Genomic DNA, 16720 nt, shown 5'->3' with positions numbered 1-16720 from the left:
AAATGATATTAAAATGAGGGGATAGAAGTGATTTATAATTCAAAATTTGAGTTTGATAAGTATAAAAATCTCATTTTTAAAAAAAAAATTGTTGAAATTGAAAAATAAAGCGAGTTTCCAAGTAAAATTCAGTATTTTTATATTCAGTTGTTTTATTATATTTTTAAAATAAAATTCTAGTGCTTTCAATTTTTTCTCATAATTCAATTTGTTATATTGACTAGAAATCCACGCGCGCGAAAATTCACGTTCAGAAATAGTTTATGTTACATTTAAAAATAATAAATATTTTTTATATTATTAAATTAAAAAAAATAAAGTTGAAAGATGGTAATTATAAGTAGTAAAGAGTATTTTTGTTCGTCCATTAATTTGATCAATGTGATTATTTTAAAGGGTTCATATATTATTATATTGATTGAGGATGTTGATTGATGATAAAATTTTAATAAATTTTTTTATTATTTATTAGGAAAAATACCTTACATAATACATATCGTATGCAATAAACTTTGAGTAGGGATAATAATAATTACGTAGCATTTTTTTCTTTGATTTTTTTTAAAAAATGTGTGTTTCTTCAGAAATTGAACGTGGATATAAACACAAATGTATGCATTTAAATTTTAATAATTTTTTTCCTTTCCGTGAACAAACACGCATTTTATAAGCAGTGCATGGCAAAAATGGACAACAAAATTTTTCAAATCTTCTATGATTTATTTGCCAACATAACTAAATATATGTACACAACTACAATGCTTTACAAATATGAGCAAGGAGGAGATAGCCCTGAAGGCTGAAACATACGCATTACATTACAACTTGTGCCATCCTGAAACTAGCATATCAGCATCCTCTTAGATACAACAATTTCTCATCTGACTGTACAAGAAGCTCCACACTTTGAAGATGAAGAATGAACAGACGAAGAATCCTTGTGGAGAAATTATCGGGGTCATATTTTCATGACCCGTAATCGCCCTTCTGGCAATGGGCTAAGCTCATTTTTTCTCATTCCCTAAAAGTTGATATTGTGGCAGCAATCTTTGCCGGCTTAGTTAAAGAAATATGGAGATTGCAATACTTCTCTGAGATCAAAATCCCCTCGACCAGGCAATGGAGGGAACGACAACGTGGGAAAAGATGTTTGAAACCCCAACATCATCTGTTTAATTTAGCATTCAGCAAGAAAATGTTAAAAGGGAGAAATTGTTACGATTATAAGTACGTTATCAATTAATGTTCCTAAAAGTTCAATCTAATCATAGGTGAAAATTCTTACTCATTAAGATGCCCCGCATGGAAACAGGATACCGAAGAATATGTTGTCAAATTTAACAGTCAAGATATACATGTAAAAGCTGATCAAAATTTACACAGGGAAATCGAAGCAATAAATATTCCAACCCGACTTAATGAAATACAAAAGATGTTATACAACCAAGATTAATGATTTACAAGAGATTACACACCAAAAGAATTTAACATTTGATCTCCTAATTCTTATACCATATTATTTATATTTTTTCCTAAAAACTCGAGCTTATTGAAGGTGTTTAAAGATCCTTTTTATATTTTACCTTATTGAGTAAGTTGAATCAGTCTCATAGAAAGATAACATGCGAAGCTGACAGGATCGCTTAAGGTGTCAATTTTCTTATGCAAAAAGGCCAGAATCTCACATTCGTTTGATATGACGTGTCATATGACTTGACTAGTAAACAAAAAGTAAAGGAGTTTCAGATACTTACATTCTCAAGAATAGGAGTTTCATAAAGTTCTACAAATTTCTCTCTTAGTATTCGGTTCATGTCATCAACATCACATGCGTGGGTCCAGTACGAATCATGAACACCTACACATAGAAGATTGAGACAATTTGAAGTCGAGGATTGGCATTAGAATGTTAAGAACCGATGAAAGTGGGAATCGAGAGACCTGCAAAATTTAAGCCTGCGTTCTTGCAGGCAATAGCAGTCATCATCATATGTGAACCATCAAGGGAATGCACAAAGTTCGGGGGGAAAGCTGTTCTCTGCCTTTTGACCATTATCTGCAAAACAATATGATCAAATTTGTAGAAATTTTGGGCTCAGGAGGCTGGCCGGCCAATACCATGCCTAGCACTCAACTAGATATAATGATTAATCAGGAACGAAGAAATCCAACTTGCAAATGTTGATTCTGAAATGCAATAAATTTGGTTGACTAAATGAAAATAAACGTCGGAGAATAAGTATAAAAGAGCTTTGCCCATCTCAGAACATTGACTCTGAGGTTTCTGAGATTTTTTTTCAAATAACCATCGAAGGATGGGGTCAGTCGGACCCTTACCAATATACTTAAACCAACGATTTTATAAAGGGCATGGGGTTGAGACTTGAGCCTGACCTAAACTAGTGCTACAATCAGGAAAGAGTTAAACACACAAATGATCATTTACATTAACCATACAACAAAAATAAGCACTAAAGCAGTAAACAACTTTCAGAAAAATAAGGACTGAAGGTTTTGCTTGTGCTATGGCGGTCACTTGGATATGATCCAAGGAAAAAATTCCTCACAGGCTGGATATCAGACAAACAAAACCAACAAATGGCGTGGTTCAAAAACTACCTTTTCTGACTCCCGTTGCAGAGTCAAAACTTGAAGAGAAGTTTTAATCTGCAATTAAGAATTTATTATTGCCACTTTGACCACTTGAAAATGCTGACAAATAGTAAATATATGTCCGCACAAGTTTAATGAAACTTACCAAATGTCTTCCTATTTTACGGTACGGCTGAACCACTGGTAGTCCAAGTGGAGTTGTCCACTGAACTGGATGGTTCTCGGATGCAATAATCTGTTAAAGGTCTGTAGTTAATGAATGAAATCTTTCAACCACCTATAAATGTTCGACTGTACACATGCTAAGCAGTGCAGTAAAATGTAAAAGAACTCTGTTTTGTTTAATATCAAAAGGTAAGTCACCCATAATGAGTGTATGAAATAGGAGGTCGATTGAGCGGGAGTAATCGTGAGCATACAAGAACTGTTAGGTGTTCTTATCTCTGTCATTTTTGGTGTTTTAAACGACTTCGCACCCAAGAAGTGCGTGTGGAAAATTGAACCGTCACATCCATGCACATCGAATCGGAAGAGACGCTGTTATTTTTAAGCTCTTCATTTGGGATTAATTTAATTAGAATACAGCCTTTCCTGTTACGTATGAACTATGAAGTGGTATGGAATTAACTCTTTGGCGATTAGTTCATTCCACACTATAAGTCTTACACTCAAATGTACCATAAGCTATGTTAGTCTTAGGGGTGTTCACTTCATTCGGTCTGAACCGAAATTCACCGAAAATCCGAACCGAAAACCGAACCGAATTTAACGGTTCAGTTCGGTTAAAAACCGACATTTTTTTCGGTTTTCCAGTTCGGTTTTCGGTTTAACCGAATTTATATTTATTTTATATTTAATTATTAATAAAAACAAATAAAAAAATTAATTAAAATAGTTATAAATAATTAAAAAATCAAAAAAAATCAAAAAATCGGTTTTCGGTTCGGTAAACCGATCGAAAAAAACCGAACCGTGAACACCTCTAGTTAGTCTATCACCTTCGCATACACAAAAATAATGCATACACTCGTACAAACTAAAGTAATCACCTTCGCACAATCTCCAAGCCAACCCATGATGCTCCTAGCCGCCTCAAACATTTGCTCCAATGCAGTTAAGGTAATCTATCAGGTACCAATAAACAAAAGTTTCAAACTTTCAAGTCAGCACGGAAAAGTACTATGAACTACACGATGACGACAAGATATGAATAAGGATTTAAAACAAGGCACTATGACCTCTCTTATCGCTGGAAGATCATTGAAAAAGATATTTCAAACAAGCACAAATGAAGTTGTGAAAAATAAATTCACAATGAATATAATTTACCAACAATTATCAAGCAGATACTGGTTAATGACTAGAGATTGAAGTTGCAGGGGAGAAGTATGGCGTACTTTTGCTGCATAACAAGCCGCACCGAAGAGTTGTTCATCATCTTCAATGGCACCACGTTCTTTTAACCTTCTCTTTATTTGATCTCGAGCACCAATATAAGTAACTCCATACACTGATGTCATCACTGTCTGCTTAACCAGCTTCCTATCAACCTGGATATTTTTCAAAGTAGAGCGTTATCAACAACCATTTCAGGCCATCGACATTAACATGGCTTACAATCGCACAAAGTTCGGTAAATCAGGATAGTAGAACTTAAGCATGAAAGAATTAAATTAACCTGATTGATCAGTAATCTTGCTCGCAATGAATCAGGGAATACTGCAGGATCTTTCTGTGCATCTTTCTTCATGATATCAAGAACCCTGTAGAAGTTAGAATCAAGGAATTTGTTTGCTGATCTCAAAATGAACAAGTGTGCCTCGAGATTTAATTTCTCGAGTACATAAAAAATTTTATCGGCCTGATTCCGTGAACTAGAATATTTAAATTACACTCTCTTGAAAAGGAAAAATGCTTCCTGTAGACTGTAGAGTATAAAACTATTTACCCATAATGAACAAAAGCATCAAGTCCTATGAAAAATGCGTCTGATAAATCTGTTCAGATATCAACGGAGACCTTAGTTTCCAGTGTCTTACATTCAAAGAATAAATCATCGATCTCTCTTTTGTTACCTCCAACTTCAAAAATGAAAAATATATAGTTACTTTTGATATCATATGTGGGCAAGAAAGGAATTCTAACTCAATCACGATGCTTGAATATTCTTTAAAAGCTTTTAGTTTAGTTACTTCAAGCCGGTATCTTCTCTAAGTTTTACTTTGGAAGTTTACCATGCAAAATACTACATAACAATCTTCAATAAAACCAAAGATGTTTTAGCAATGTATTCCAAGTGGTGGGAACAATGCAAGTGGATCTTAGACAGCAATACAACCTCCTCCATTACTAGAGCCTCAGAAAGAAAAATGTTGCCCATGCGCATATCCACATGGTTTAAAAAAACGAGGTACCTGGCAGCTATTCCGGAGTAAACATCAGCAGGTTTTTCTCCAGCAACCAAATTAACAGCAGCTGCTCCTAACTGATTTTGGTAATTTCAGTGAGTGATAATGATAGTCTTGAGTGATAAGAAAAGTTCTCAAAATATTACACGATTAACAAGAATAGCAGAAGACGATGGGCAAGATCCAGAGAAAGCTTCGGCATAAAAGTCACAATTTCCAGTATCATGCATAGGATGAGTAATTATGCGGGTTTCGTGTCACTGCTAACTTATCTGTGGAGAATTCTTACGGACATCTTTCAGGCAATAAATATCAACTTCCCAAATGGATAAAAACACATTATTTCACAGGGCTAATCCTAATTACATATGGTTTAGTAGCATCACATTTGTTTTGAGAAGAAAACGAAAAAAAATCCATGACAAAATCTAAAAACCAAAAATTACCTTATCTCTACCAAGGGCAGCATAATGCTGTAAGCCGTTGCAGGAACCATCCTAGAAATTTGCATGCCAAGAAGATATAAAATGATCAAAATATTAAAGAGTGATGTAATGAATCTGATGAACCCATCATAGAAAACCTCCCAACAAATAAAAATATTTTATTAAAATACATCGATCAAATTTGCAAAAGATTACTTTTCACGCCCTTCAAATTACAATGGTGGCAAAAATTAATGAAACATACATTCATGTTTTGTCATGGGGGAAGTTTACAACAACAGGAACATAAAAAATATACTCATAAGAGCATCTACAAAACATTGGGAAACGACACGTGTGTCTATAATCCATCAATATGTAACAGACCCATTAGTTTCCACGTTTCCCACTTGCAGCTTTTTTATTCTATCAATGAATCGAGAGATAAATTCACTAAAGGTTTAAAATAAACAATCTGTTGAATAAAAGATACCTGGTGCACTGGAATATGTGAAAGTGTTGTATCTGGAGATGGATTTCTCAGAGCTTCAGCCAGATTGATACATACAGCCAAACACTGAAATGGATCTTCCGCATTCAACCACCATCGCCTTCCTTCAAGTGGTCTGTCAGCAGAATCAAATATATCATCCAAGTGATTCTCAGTAAAAGATACTCGACCCTCATGAGATAATTTGTCCACACCATTGGCAAATAAATTTGCCAAATGTATCTTCAACCAGCGCAAGCCTGATTTTCCAAGAGGTCGCCCATCCGAGAACTCGAGGATTCCCCTACAAATATCTGAGCCTAGATGGTTCAAATGTGGGTGCATAGGGTATGCGCGGCCTCGAAAATCAAGGTTGTGAGGGTAGAAGAAACCTTCTTCGTCTTTCAATTTCCGTGCAACCTGATCCAATATCAAGAAAGTTACATTTGATTTCTTACATCCAAATGATGCCGACAAGATTAGATCGAGGAGAAATCGTATCTTACAGCAAGTTTAAGCTCTGTATCACAACGTTGTGAATACCTCTCGCCATTTTCTTTTTTAATAGCCTTAACTTTCCAATTCCATTTTTTAATAATTGATTCATCTTCTGTATCTGGTTTCTCTGGCAGAGGGACCTGCATGAAAAAGGAGAATTAGCAACAGTTACTTTACTGAAGAGCGAAATCACGGATAAGCTTACAGGCACATCCTTGCTCAACATAATCAACCAAATAGATTGCATCACTAACCAGTTATTAAGAAGATAAAGTAAACAAAGATGCAAGATTAACATACATCATCACGGTCAATTAAGCCTGCAAGACGACCTCCGTTAGCCCATATTCTATCGACAACATCAAGAACTCTCTTATTCACTCGCCATCTGGTGCTTCCAAGGGTGTCCAGTGCCTGGCAACGCAGAATGGGAAATTCAAATCAAACATCAGTCACACTTTACCCAATTGAGGGAAAAAACAAAAAATAAACATGCCAAAACCTCGAATACAAGTTGTAGTTGTTTCCTAGGAGTCCTCTTTACTGCCTCGCGTTGTTGTCGTGCACCATGCGTGCGCATTACATATGAAGGCAGGTATAAATACGCACCATTGTCATATCTACAAAAAATATTTATATATAAATAACCATAAACACTGACTAAAAATGCAGGTCACCCTTCAATTCAGAAAAGTCCAACATCATTCAAAGATTGAATTGGGAAATTGGTTATAAGGAGCCAACGAGTCACAAAACCTGCCAACAGTTTGGGTGTCAAAGCTTTTAATATAGATAATAATTTAAGCTTGACCAACAGCTTTCCTATGCAAGAAGAGAAATATCTCAAACAAAACAGACCAAGATGCAAAGTAGAACTTCTGTACACATTTAAGATATCTTCGAGACAGATTTTCACACAACCTACAACCAACCATATATCATCAACGGACTGGATTAGTATTCGGTCCAGTACATATAAACCTCAGAATTAATCAAGTAAATAATATGGCTAGATTCCAAGGGGTATGACCAGTTCTTGATCAGGGGACAACAGGCAACCTAACTCGACCTGACTCAAAAGTTAAAATCAAATCAGCCTGAATCTAATAAGGCTGCAGAATGTATAGAAAGGTTCTTCAGGTCATAACAGTATTTGCTTTCTGGATGCCGCACATTCACCCGTAACTCGTAAGCCAACCTTCAGTATTAAAAATTTAAAACCAAATATACACCCAAAAAAATGATTAGAATTCCTTGGCGAATTAACCATAGATCAAATGAAAAATTCCAAGAACACACATATTGGAAGGTCAATCAGACTTCGATTGCAACAAAAAATCAACACCATAAATAAAGGGTAAAAGAAAACAATTGTTATACCCTGTCCACTTGATTGGATGCACTAACATCGGCATATAAGGGATGATCATGTGTCTGGCCTGCAATCAAATGTTAATTCATAAAGTTTAAAAAGCATTCATGAATCATGATGTTAAGGAATAAGGAATTAAAAAAAGTAAGTCAAATAATGACTTTTCAAGTTAGAGTTTTTCAACAAGAGTATGCTTCTTTCATGCCCAAAAAATGCATAAGAACTAAAAGATTTAATCTATCCGATTTCATAATTAATTCTTCAGCATCATTGCTGTTATTTAGAATTATTATATTCAGTGCAAAAATTACAAAGAAGTAAAAAAATAGAAGGGAAGTTACAGTTCTCTCGAGTCCTTTCCGAACAAGTGGGTCACATTGGATAACACCATATCTTCTGCTAGCTGTCCTGCTAAAAAGAGGTTTTGTCAAAGCTGCTGAGGAAATGAAAAAGTATAAAGGATCTTACATCAAACAGGGCATCAATTTACTTTGTTTCTCTTGCTACTGTTTTACAGGTGTGTGTGAATGCAGGCCGAACATCAGGTGGAGTATCGGCCAACTGGTTGGCTGGAGATAGAATATACGCTGTTTGCAGAATCAATTCAATGAGACGACTTCCAACCTGAGAGCTGAAAAAAATTGATTGGCATATATACTTTTAAAACTATATCTTGCTGCAATGATCATCAACGGTATTTCAGACCTTGGCTTTAGCATCTTGTCCCCATGGCTTTCCCTCATGCTGTCTACTAACTAACTGTCTCACTGCTCGCAGCTTTTGCTTTTTAATCAAATTAGTCACCTTCTTCCTCAATTTTTCTTGTTCTTGGGGAATGTCATTCGATCCATTTCCTTCATTCTCTATATCGTTCTCACCCTTTTTTTTCTTTCTGCTCTCCAGAAATCTGTGTATTCTCACCTGATCCATGATGAGATTGTTAAAAATAAGCACTAGCATGGACAACCCTAATTAAAATTCAGGAAAAAACAAAAAAAAGCTAAAGATAATTAAGTGGAATTGAGAGAAAGCAAGCTTAGACGCTCTGCCCCACCAGGACATGCGCTGACAACTGCAAGATAGAAGCTAATCTCGGGCACTCGATAAAAGCGAACGTGAATAGGCCGTTACAGTATTTTTTAAAAAATGAATCATAGCTGTGTGTCACACTGCAAAGCGTGGTTGACTACGGGCAGTTGGTTATGATAAATTCTTACAATATATTGTTTTATGGTCTAAAAGTCACGAGTTACATCTATATAGATATGATTTCGATCGAGTTTATTGCAGAAACAGTTCATGGATTGAAGAGAATTCATATATAGATGAGATGATCGAGCATAAAAAGAATGATGCTCATTTTAACAGGTTCTTTGAACGCAAGAACAACCAAGGTCAAGAACGCAAGTGTATAAATACATCATTAAAATTCAAAGAACTCGAACAAAAACTAAATAAATGCAATTTGAGATATCAACTGGATGCTTATAACATAAATATCGACCAAAGGACGTGAAGAAATTATGAAGGGAACTATATCAGAATATACATCAAACCTATGTATGCAAATCAGACGGCAACTTATATAAAGAGCATACAACATGATTTTATCTTTCTTTTAGCTGGTAATTAAGAAACTTCACCGGCCAGTTGTTTATAACGCTACAACATCCAAGCGTCAACGCCAATAACTAAAATTTGTTAGCCAAGTGTCTCAGCTCACTAACCTCTTGTTCAATTGCATCACCTATCATGCAAGCAGCCTGTACCACTCTCGCACATCCATGCTCACCCCCCGTCATCAACAAACCCGTTAGCTTATGCATTGTAATAACAGCCATCATATCAGCAGGCAACTGATCAAAATATGGGGCATATCCTGCCTTACACTTGCCTTCCCTAATGAACTCTTGCTCTTCCTCTATCTTGTTACGCAAGGGCTCAAACCATCCTAAAAACAAAGACTTCACGTAGGGTAAATTGGGAGCCAATTTCTGCTCGCACATATCATTCAAAAGCTCCTTGTACTCTTTAGTAGCCTGTACCCAAGCCTCAGTCTCAATCTTCACTTGCCTCCTCTTCAGAGCTTTATACTTACCCTTTCCCAACCCTTTAACATACTTCTGACGTCTCCACTGCATATAATACTTTCTTTTCTCCTCTTTTCTTACTTCATTCAGAAGTTCTTGAACCTCATCAGCCGCACAAACATTAAGAACACCATCCTCTTCTAAATCAGTGTGGGACGCCTCCACAGCCTCCGCCACAGTAGCATAACTTCTGCAACGAGAACTGTCATAGTTCACATGTTTTCTCCAACCATGCCATAAGAGTCCAGCCAAGTACTCATCTCGACTCCAAAAATCTTTAATTTTCCGACTACCCCATCCAGGTAAACACATATTGGAGTGAGAATCGAGCTCAAATAGGGGTTTAATCCTGAATTCTGAAAAATTAGAATTGTTAGAGAATCCCAGATAGCTCAAACATCGAGTGGGTGAGGAGGTTCTTGAATTGGAACTAATTAATCTTTTGGCAATGTTTTTCCACATGACTGTGGGGTTTCTTGGGGTCTCTATGATGAAAACTTCCGGCTTGTTAAATTGGATACTTGAATGAGTAATGGTGAAGGCTGAAGGGGTTTTACTGGTGTTCATCAAATTGATTCAATTCGCAATGATCACATAGGTGGCTTCACAACGACAAAAGCTTCTGAGAAAATGAATTTCGACAGCTAATTTCTTCGAAAAATACCTTCCTCTGTATGAATGAATTTTCATTTCCATAAACCCTCTCAAAGACAGAAAAACCTTGGGGGAGACAGACTCCGGTTTCCGGGTAGCCGACTGCGGCCGATTTGGGCCTAACCGGCCCAACTTCGATTTTACCGATGTAATTTGGGCCCAAGGACTGGTAGTGGGTTGACAAACGAAACAACTCTTACTTTTTAAATCAAATTTTAGTCCAATAACACTTTAAGCCCACTTTGCAACAACATTTCCTTTTTCATCACATAAAAACTAGCAAATTTTGCATGCAATCCGTGCACGTATTAAATTTTTTTTGTGAAATATAATGAGGTTTAAGTAATTTTTTTAGTTAATATTTGAGATTTCATTTTATTGAATTTTGTTCAAAAATTAATACAATTGTTGGGAGGGATTATTTTTGGGGAAAAAAATAATATTGTCACTAGCTAACATTTTTTTACTTAATAATAACTAGTGTCTTGTTGTATTTGATTGAAGTGCGATGCATATATAATTTTATGACTTTTCGGAATACAAAAAAATTGCTTCTTAACAGTTATGTAAAATAAAATATAACATATTGTGTTGATCTTTAAGATTGCAATACAACATGCTTCCAACAAAAAAAAAAAAAAAAAATAATAATAATAATAATAATGTGATTGCAATACAACAATTGTAATCGTAGCTATATACTTCGATCCAATTATAGGTAATTGTGATATGACGGTTCATGTAGCACCTTGATGTCTTCGCCACTGATTCAACATATATAGATGCATCTCTTGGTAGTCCGTAATCAAACATCAACTCAAAAATATTATAGTATACATATATGATATATCGATAACGCTATGATATATATTATTTAATATGACACATCGTAAAAATCTATTATCATGTCACGCACTATGCTATATATTGAATTATTATGTTCTATCGCTATACATGTCACGGTTCGAAAATCGAAACATATTTAAAATTAGTGTATTTTCGCATATGCGTATATATATATATATATTAAATTTTATTGTGTTAAATAAAATTTTTTTTATTTAAAATATTATATTAAAATTTATACCTTTAAAAATAGTTTTTTATTAATTTCTTATGTTATGTATACTTATTTAAATTCAAAATTCAAAATATAGAAAAGACAGAAAGATTTCGTTATAATATAATAGTTAAATATTAGATGCAAATTAACTAAATTTAACGATAATTTTTCAATATTTTGTAATATGAGAAAAATATTTTTGGATTATCGAAAATTAGACTATGATATCAAAGTTAGTTATTTCGAGGTTTCGAATTTAATAACATAGTATGATTATATTTAATATTATTTTTTTAAAAGCATATCAATATCAAATATTAAAATATAAAAGATCGTCACATACCAATAGATGCTAGCGTATACAATCGAAGTATGAAATAAAAATAACTATTTATTTTATTTAGTTTTGTTTTTCAAATCTGTCTGAGATTAATAATTTTCAACATAATATGATAAAATATATAGTTTAGGACAAGTTCATTAAAATTAAATATTCTGAATAATTTCAACAGTAACATAATCTGTTATTGAAATTAAATGATTTCATTCTATTCATTTCTCATTTTCATTTATATCAATCACATGAATGTGTTAAATAAATAGGATGAGACTAATAGATTGCAATAACACGAATATGTCAAAAATAGATTTTAATAAACTTTTTGAATATAATATGTAAAGTACATAAATTTATATTTATATTTTATAAACACGTGAAAATTGGAAAATGCTTAGGTATTCAATTTGAGTCAAATCATAATTATATGTGTGTCTACATATAGCGAAGCGTTGCGTCCCAACCCCATACATTTACGTGGAAGCAACATTTTCTTTCTTTCGAAAAAAAATATTTGTTCAATCAATCATATTATTATTATTATATATAAAGAAATGTTCTCTTGCACGGCTGGCAGCCCCGCTGTCTCCTATATCAATTTTCCTTTTTTTTTTTTTTTTTGTATTTTTTAATATAAAAAATTGGGCTCAGTTTATAAACACGAAGCAATCGTCTTCTTCCCTTCTTCAAATCCTCCCTTTCAAAGCCGAAGCCGTAGCCGCCGCGGCCCACTCCAAGCTCGACCACCCACAATTTTCAAAGCCGAAGCCGAAGCCGTAGCCGCCGCGGCCCACTTCAAGCTCGACCACCCACGTTGACCGGCCACCTCAAGTCCGACCACCCCACCCCACGCTCGATCACCCATCCCACGCCCAACCACCATCCCACCACAAATCACTAAAACTCAACAACACAAATGCGAAACTAACGCATATACAAATGTCCAACCTATGACAATATCAGGAATGGAGGAAGGAAAGAAGACATGTCGGGCAAGGGATGACTGGTCGTAGTGGCAGAAGGGTGGGGTGGTGGTGGCCGATTATATTTTTCAGAGAGGGGAGTGGAGAAAGGGTGAGAGGCGTGAGTGATGGGTGTGAAGTGATGCGTTTGAGAGATAAGTTGGAAATATAGGTTACAAGATCGTTCGATAAATATTTGATTCGTATTTGAGATTATTTAATTCGAGTCGAACTCGAGCCAAAATTATTATGTTCGATAGTTCGCGAATAATTCGCGAGCCTTAATATTTAATTAATATAATATAATTATATAATAAATATATATACATTTCGAACCTTTTCGAACCACAACATTCGAGCAATAGTTCATGAATAGGTGTGGCCTATTTTTTTAATTTTTTTAAAAAAATGATTTAATATTTTTTTATTTTATGTAATTATTTAATAAAAAACGAGCTGTATATGAACGCAAATGTGTACACAAAAATGAACCGTACAAACGCAACGCATGTACGCAAAAACACATTGTATATGCATGCAACGAGTGCAATTCGGTACTAGTTATTCTATTAAAGTTGAAGAATTGGTATGTTGGTAAGACCAACCACTTTATTTGTTTGCCCTTTAGTATATATTTAATTATCAAAATGTCATTTTATTTGGTCAATTGATGACTAATTATTTACGAAAATGTCACGCTCACTATTTTTTTGTCTTTTTATGGATATTTATCTACAATAATGTCATTTTTTTTATTTCACTATATATTATTTTTATTTTTATTTTCAATTAAAAAAATGAACAGCACGCAACGCGTGCGTGAGTACTAGTATTAAACATGATGGAGACTTTGGTACGTTGGTGTGACCTCCCTCATATTTTTTACTCTTTGATGACTATGTAATTAAAAAAATGTCACATTCATTGTATTTTTTTTTGTTATTTTATGGATATTTATTTAAAAAATTTCATTTCTTTTATCTCAATACATTTTTTTTTTTAATTTTCAATTAAAATTTTCAATTAAAAAAACGAACGATATTAATTATCATCAAAACATCTTTTAAAAATATTAAAAGAAAATGGAAACAAAATGATCTCTAAAGCAACCCCAAGTTATTAGGGTCAAAGGATTAGGCCCATGACCCATTATTCTTGACCCATTCAGTTCTGGCTTCTCTCCTTCTTCCAATCACAGCAGAAAGAACAAGAATCAATACCAAATCCGAACTCCGTAAGATCAGGAAGCTCAAACCCATAAACGATAAATGAGTGTGGGAATCAAATGAAACAAGATAATAGGCAAAGTGGGAGTCACACAGGTTAGGGTTTGAGTTTCATTGTAAAGGGTAAACCCAAAAAACTGTGTTTTGATGACTCTTTAGTCAGCAGCTGAAGAAAATTGGCAGTGTAGAGTTCTGAAATCGGATATTACATTGAATACGAGGTGACCCATCTCTCTTTTGCTGCTATTTTATCCTGGATTCTCGCCTTTTGGTGGTGACTGAAAATTTTGATCTTTTTTGTTTTGGTTATTATTTGAGCTTTCAATTGCTTCGATTCGGATCTGGAACATGAAAATGTACGATTTAAATTTGAACTTGTATTTGTCTACTGGTGCTTAGATTTTTTGTTGTTCAGGTAATTGGTCTTACTACATCTGATTGTTTGGTTCTCCAGAAGGCTTGAGTTTGAAGTCCATTTGCACAGTTTATTTGGGCTAGGGTTTATTGCTGGTTGTTAAATCGTCGCTGGAACTGAAGAATCAGATTATTTGATGATAAACGAGGCCATAAATTGATACCATCCATTGTAATTCATGAGATTGATCGGCTTGGATACAAGGAAGGTGACCGAGGTTACCAGCTTCTTCAAAAGATTTGACGTTAGGTTTGTTTCAAGTTATTGAGTATTTATAGCATGTTTGATATGGCTGGAGAAGCTTCTGAATCTGGGTCGAGGGCATCAAATTCTGGATCAGTGAGAAGTGGATCTTTCCGTGAGGAGGAAACTTTCCACCGGCAAGCGAGTTTTGGAGGAAGTGGATCCAGGAATACCAGCCCTCTTGGCAGGATGGGGTCAAGGAATACAAGTCCGTCTAGGCAGAAGGTGATCAAGACCAAACCACGGGGTTTAGACGAAGAAATTATGGCCACATTTTGTAAATCTGTACAACCGGATATCCAGATGGAAGATAATATATGGGCCATGCTGCCAGAAGATTTGTTGAATGAAATATTGGCCAGAGTTCCACCATTCATGATTTTTCGGCTCCGTTCTGTTTGTAAAAGATGGAATTCAATTTTGCAAGACAATAGCTTTCTGAAGTTCCATTCACAAGTACCCTCCCATGGGCCTTGCCTCCTCACATTTTGGAAAAATTCACAGACGCCTCAATGTTCAGTATTCAGTTTGCCTTTGAAACAGTGGTTTCGGATTCCATTTACATTTCTGCCGCAGTGGGCTTTCTGGTTGGTTGGTTCATCCGGTGGCCTGGTCTGTTTCTCGGGTTTGGATGGATTGACTTTCAAAACATTAGTTTGTAATCCACTAACACAAACTTGGAGGACTTTGCCAAGTATGCATTATAATCAACAAAGGCAGTTGATATTGGTAGTTGATCGAAAGGATCGGTCTTTTAAAATTATAGCCACCAGTGATATTTATGGTGATAAGTCTTTACCCACAGAAGTATATGACTCTAAGCTTTGCATATGGTCGCTTCACCAAACCATGCCTGCCGTTAATCTTTGCTCCTCGAAGATGGCATTTTGTGACTCAAGGTTGTATTTGGAGACTCTTTCACCATTAGGTTTGATGATGTATAGAATGGATACGGGCCAATGGGAACACATCCCGGCAAAATTTCCTCGGTCTTTATTGGATGGGTATCTAGTGGCTGGAACTCAGAAGCGCCTGTTTCTAGTTGGAAGAATCGGTCTTTATAGTACTCTTCAAAGCATGAGGATATGGGAGCTTGATCATTCAAAATTTGTTTGGGTTGAGGTAAGTAGGATGCCACCTAGGTATTTTCGAGCTCTCTTGAGATTATCAGCAGAAAGATTTGAATGCTTTGGTCAGGATAATCTGATATGTTTCACATCGTGGAACCAAGGGAAAGGTCTTCTCTATGACGTTGATAAAAAAGCGTGGTCTTGGATTGCTGGATGTGCTCTTCAATCGTACAACAGTCAGGTCTGTTTCTATGAGCCAAGATTTGATGCTATGATCTATTGATCTTGGCTACATCAAGAATCCAAAGACAACATTTCCAACATTGGGATGGAATACTTACTTCTTATTTCACCAGTCAAAGATTCAAGATCCCGTGTTACCACTATGTTCCTTGAAGCTGAGCCTGTCAAGGTACTCTCATTTTGTGTTATTGACAAATATTTGTAATGGTGGTGGTAGATGCTGTATTTTAGAACCCCTTTTGACTCGAAAATTGCTTAAAGGTGAATGATATTGATCTCTATCATAGAGAAAATAATTATAGTTTTCGATGATCATGTGAATGTAGTTGATGTGGATGGATGAATTTGGTCTTTCCCCACTTTAAATGACTCAGCATTGTTCTTACACTGTCATTACGAGCCACACTTCCGGTCATGTGCTAAGAAGTAATTGTATTTATGGTTTTAATATTTATCTGGCTATCCTGATGAGACACAGTTTTTTGTTAAAAAGAAAAAAAATAAAGAGCACCTTTGCATTATTTGTTTCATAAATTAAAACCGAACGAGATGCATCATCACAGGAATCTTTCATCTTTACATTTGTCATTCATCGGAGATTTTATCTTATA

The 16720-nt window shown here is 35.1% G+C and overlaps 2 protein-coding genes across 5 annotated transcripts; one reads left to right on the top strand and one right to left on the bottom strand.

Annotated features, from left to right (window-relative positions):
* Positions 1–705: 705 nt before the first annotated feature.
* Positions 706–10585, bottom strand: LOC140887300 (DNA-directed RNA polymerase 2B, chloroplastic/mitochondrial-like). 3 transcript variants are annotated; one of them, XM_073294465.1, is made up of 19 exons: positions 9534–10585; positions 8512–8727; positions 8297–8430; positions 8148–8217; positions 7815–7873; positions 6937–7054; positions 6735–6848; positions 6443–6574; positions 5940–6356; positions 5468–5518; positions 5028–5098; positions 4292–4376; positions 4011–4163; positions 3663–3737; positions 2759–2848; positions 2620–2667; positions 1942–2056; positions 1755–1858; positions 706–1168 (listed from the first exon to the last, which is right to left on the bottom strand). In XM_073294465.1, exons 1-19 carry the CDS (start codon positions 10461–10463, stop codon positions 1058–1060), a joined length of 3093 nt encoding a protein of 1030 aa, XP_073150566.1. In that variant the 5' UTR covers positions 10464–10585; the 3' UTR covers positions 706–1057. The 3 variants fall into 3 exon arrangements, 2 of the variants coding, with proteins under 2 accessions (XP_073150566.1, XP_073150567.1); XM_073294466.1 differs by having other exon boundaries at positions 8148–8214; XR_012151786.1 differs by lacking the exons at positions 706–1168; positions 1755–1858 and having other exon boundaries at positions 1967–2056; positions 2759–2859.
* A 3485-nt stretch (positions 10586–14070) lies between these two features.
* Positions 14071–16410, top strand: LOC140891055 (F-box/kelch-repeat protein At5g15710). 2 transcript variants are annotated; one of them, XM_073299300.1, is made up of 2 exons: positions 14071–14359; positions 14593–16410. In XM_073299300.1, exon 2 carries the CDS (start codon positions 14833–14835, stop codon positions 16147–16149), a length of 1317 nt encoding a protein of 438 aa, XP_073155401.1. In that variant the 5' UTR covers positions 14071–14359; positions 14593–14832; the 3' UTR covers positions 16150–16410. The 2 variants fall into 2 exon arrangements, with proteins under 2 accessions (XP_073155401.1, XP_073155400.1); XM_073299299.1 differs by having other exon boundaries at positions 14554–16410.
* Positions 16411–16720: the final 310 nt, after the last annotated feature.

The sequence above is a fragment of the Henckelia pumila genome, chromosome 3 (genome assembly GCF_033568475.1).
Source record: "Henckelia pumila isolate YLH828 chromosome 3, ASM3356847v2, whole genome shotgun sequence".
NCBI lineage: Eukaryota > Viridiplantae > Streptophyta > Magnoliopsida > Lamiales > Gesneriaceae > Henckelia > Henckelia pumila.
Note: the sequence above shows the minus strand (reverse complement) of the source record. Positions and strands in the feature narration are given on the sequence as shown.